The following is a 1,961-nucleotide window of genomic DNA, read 5'->3' as shown; positions in this document are numbered from 1 at the left end:
GGGCGGGCGGGGGGTTGCCGGATTTCACAACATTGCAACAAAGGCGTGTACAAAACAGGACATGTTGTGAAGATTGGAGATCGACTTTGACGTCAGAATACAAATATAGAAGCAAATTATGAAGATAACAAGGCTTTTCTATAGCCAGTAATCTGGCTGCTTCGGGAAAACAAAACGCCATAAAGAATTTACAGAAAATTAATATCCTGCTAGAGACATCCGTAATATCCCAGTGATGAAGGCAAAGTTGTTATCGTATAGGGGGTGGGGGTGGGGGCAGGGAAGGGGGGTTATACTTTCAGATCAAAATTTAACATTTTAAAATTATTTTTAAACACAGTGATGATGAAGACAATGATTTATTGTGCAGCAGAGTTATAATCTTATTTAGTATTTTAAATTTCATTTTTGAAAATATACAACATTAATCAACAAACCCTATCAAATCATTGGGAAATCTGTTTCTAAATGTGTGAAAATTGAACCAGTATCTCCAAAGGGTTGTTTTCTTTACACCAAAGCCTCTTCCAAAACCCAGTTTCAAACATTCAAAATAATTTTAATAACATCAGAATACCAAAAAAAAAAACCCAGCGCATAAACATTGCAATTTCTCTCCAATTCAAATGAATGGTCTCTCTCTCTCTCTCTCTCTCTCTCTCGCAGAATTAGTTCAAATTCGACTTTCGACTTGTCGCATCGTGTCCACACGTTTAGAAAGAAAAATGACAACGTACTCACCTTGAACTTCCACAGAATGATATCGAGGATCTGCACCGCGATGGCGAACGTGTCTGACTTGGTCTTGAAGAACACGTGTGGGCAGCGGATGTAGTGGACACAGGCCACCCGGATGTCGGTGTAGCGGTCATACTCTTCCGGAGCCTGCAAAGCATTGATGAAATTGTTCTGACAAAATGGATGGAAAGTCTGACCCCCACATCTTAAATAAATATCATCTAAGCCAGTGCTTCTTAACATTTTCAAACCAATCTGAAAATCCGCATTTTAAAAATTCTGAATTTCAATTTTCTCTCGCCTAAACTTGGAAAAAATCCCCCCCCCCCCTCCCCCGACTCCTCACCCGCACCCTTTTCTTATTTCATTCACCCGCACATAAATAGGCTTTTTGTTTCACTATTCGGAATAGAAATTCCTTTAGTCTAGGAAAACCTTTCAGTCAGTTGAGAAGCACTGGGTTCCGTAGTACATGATTACATAGATCTAATTGACTGGCTCTGTAAGAAAAAACATATATATATATTATATTATATTATATTATATTATATTGGGAGTAATACAGTTGAAACTGATCTAACAGCCGCCTGTATTTAAAGTATAAGACAATCACCTGTACAAATGGCCAATTCCCATTTCCCCCAAGTGTCTTTTAATTTTTTACATTATAACGACATTGCGTTGGACGTCTACTTGTCTTTTAGTTTAAGTAAGAGTTTTACGGCCCTTGCAACACAATAAGGTCATATAAATACCGAAGATTAGAGGTGCTACAAGAGAGTAACAAACACCAAAAAAAAGGAGGGGAGATAGAGACGATAGATTTTTTTTTGGAAAGAAGGAGCGAACCACACCAGAGCACCCGTCAACCATCCACGTCTACTTGTCAAAGACAGCCACTTTACTCCAGAAAAATCGGTGGTCGTCTTAGACAATTTCGACTGTAACATATTGAACTGCGCTTCACTTCTCCAAACTAGTATGTCAGCAATACGTCCTTTTCTACGACGGCGTCATGGCTATAAATAAATCTCAGCCACAGCCAAAGGCGTACAACATGAAGCCAGAAGCTTCCAGCACGGACGATGTTTTAACGAAAATATGAATTAAAACAAAACAACAAAAAATTACGCATCGCGCTTGCTCTCTAATCTGTCTATAACAAGGGATGATGTAATAATAATCAAACCACTACAGCGTGACGGTGACTGGGACAGAAGATG

The 1,961-nt window shown here is 39.0% G+C and overlaps 1 protein-coding gene across 1 annotated transcript in view; it reads right to left on the bottom strand.

The window, feature by feature from the left end:
- The window catches only part of LOC101848393 (cyclin-I), a gene marked incomplete in the record, with an annotated part of 51,371 nt that overhangs the window by 29,703 nt on the left and 19,707 nt on the right, over positions 1 to 1,961 (bottom strand). Inside the window, 1 exon segment of the mRNA XM_005111075.3 lies at positions 742 to 909. Within this exon segment, the coding sequence (XP_005111132.2) occupies positions 742 to 909 (168 nt within the window).

The sequence above is a fragment of the Aplysia californica genome, unplaced genomic scaffold (genome assembly GCF_000002075.1).
Source record: "Aplysia californica isolate F4 #8 unplaced genomic scaffold, AplCal3.0 scaffold00999, whole genome shotgun sequence".
Lineage (NCBI taxonomy): Eukaryota > Metazoa > Mollusca > Gastropoda > Aplysiida > Aplysiidae > Aplysia > Aplysia californica.
This window is presented reverse-complemented; position numbering and strand designations above follow the sequence as displayed.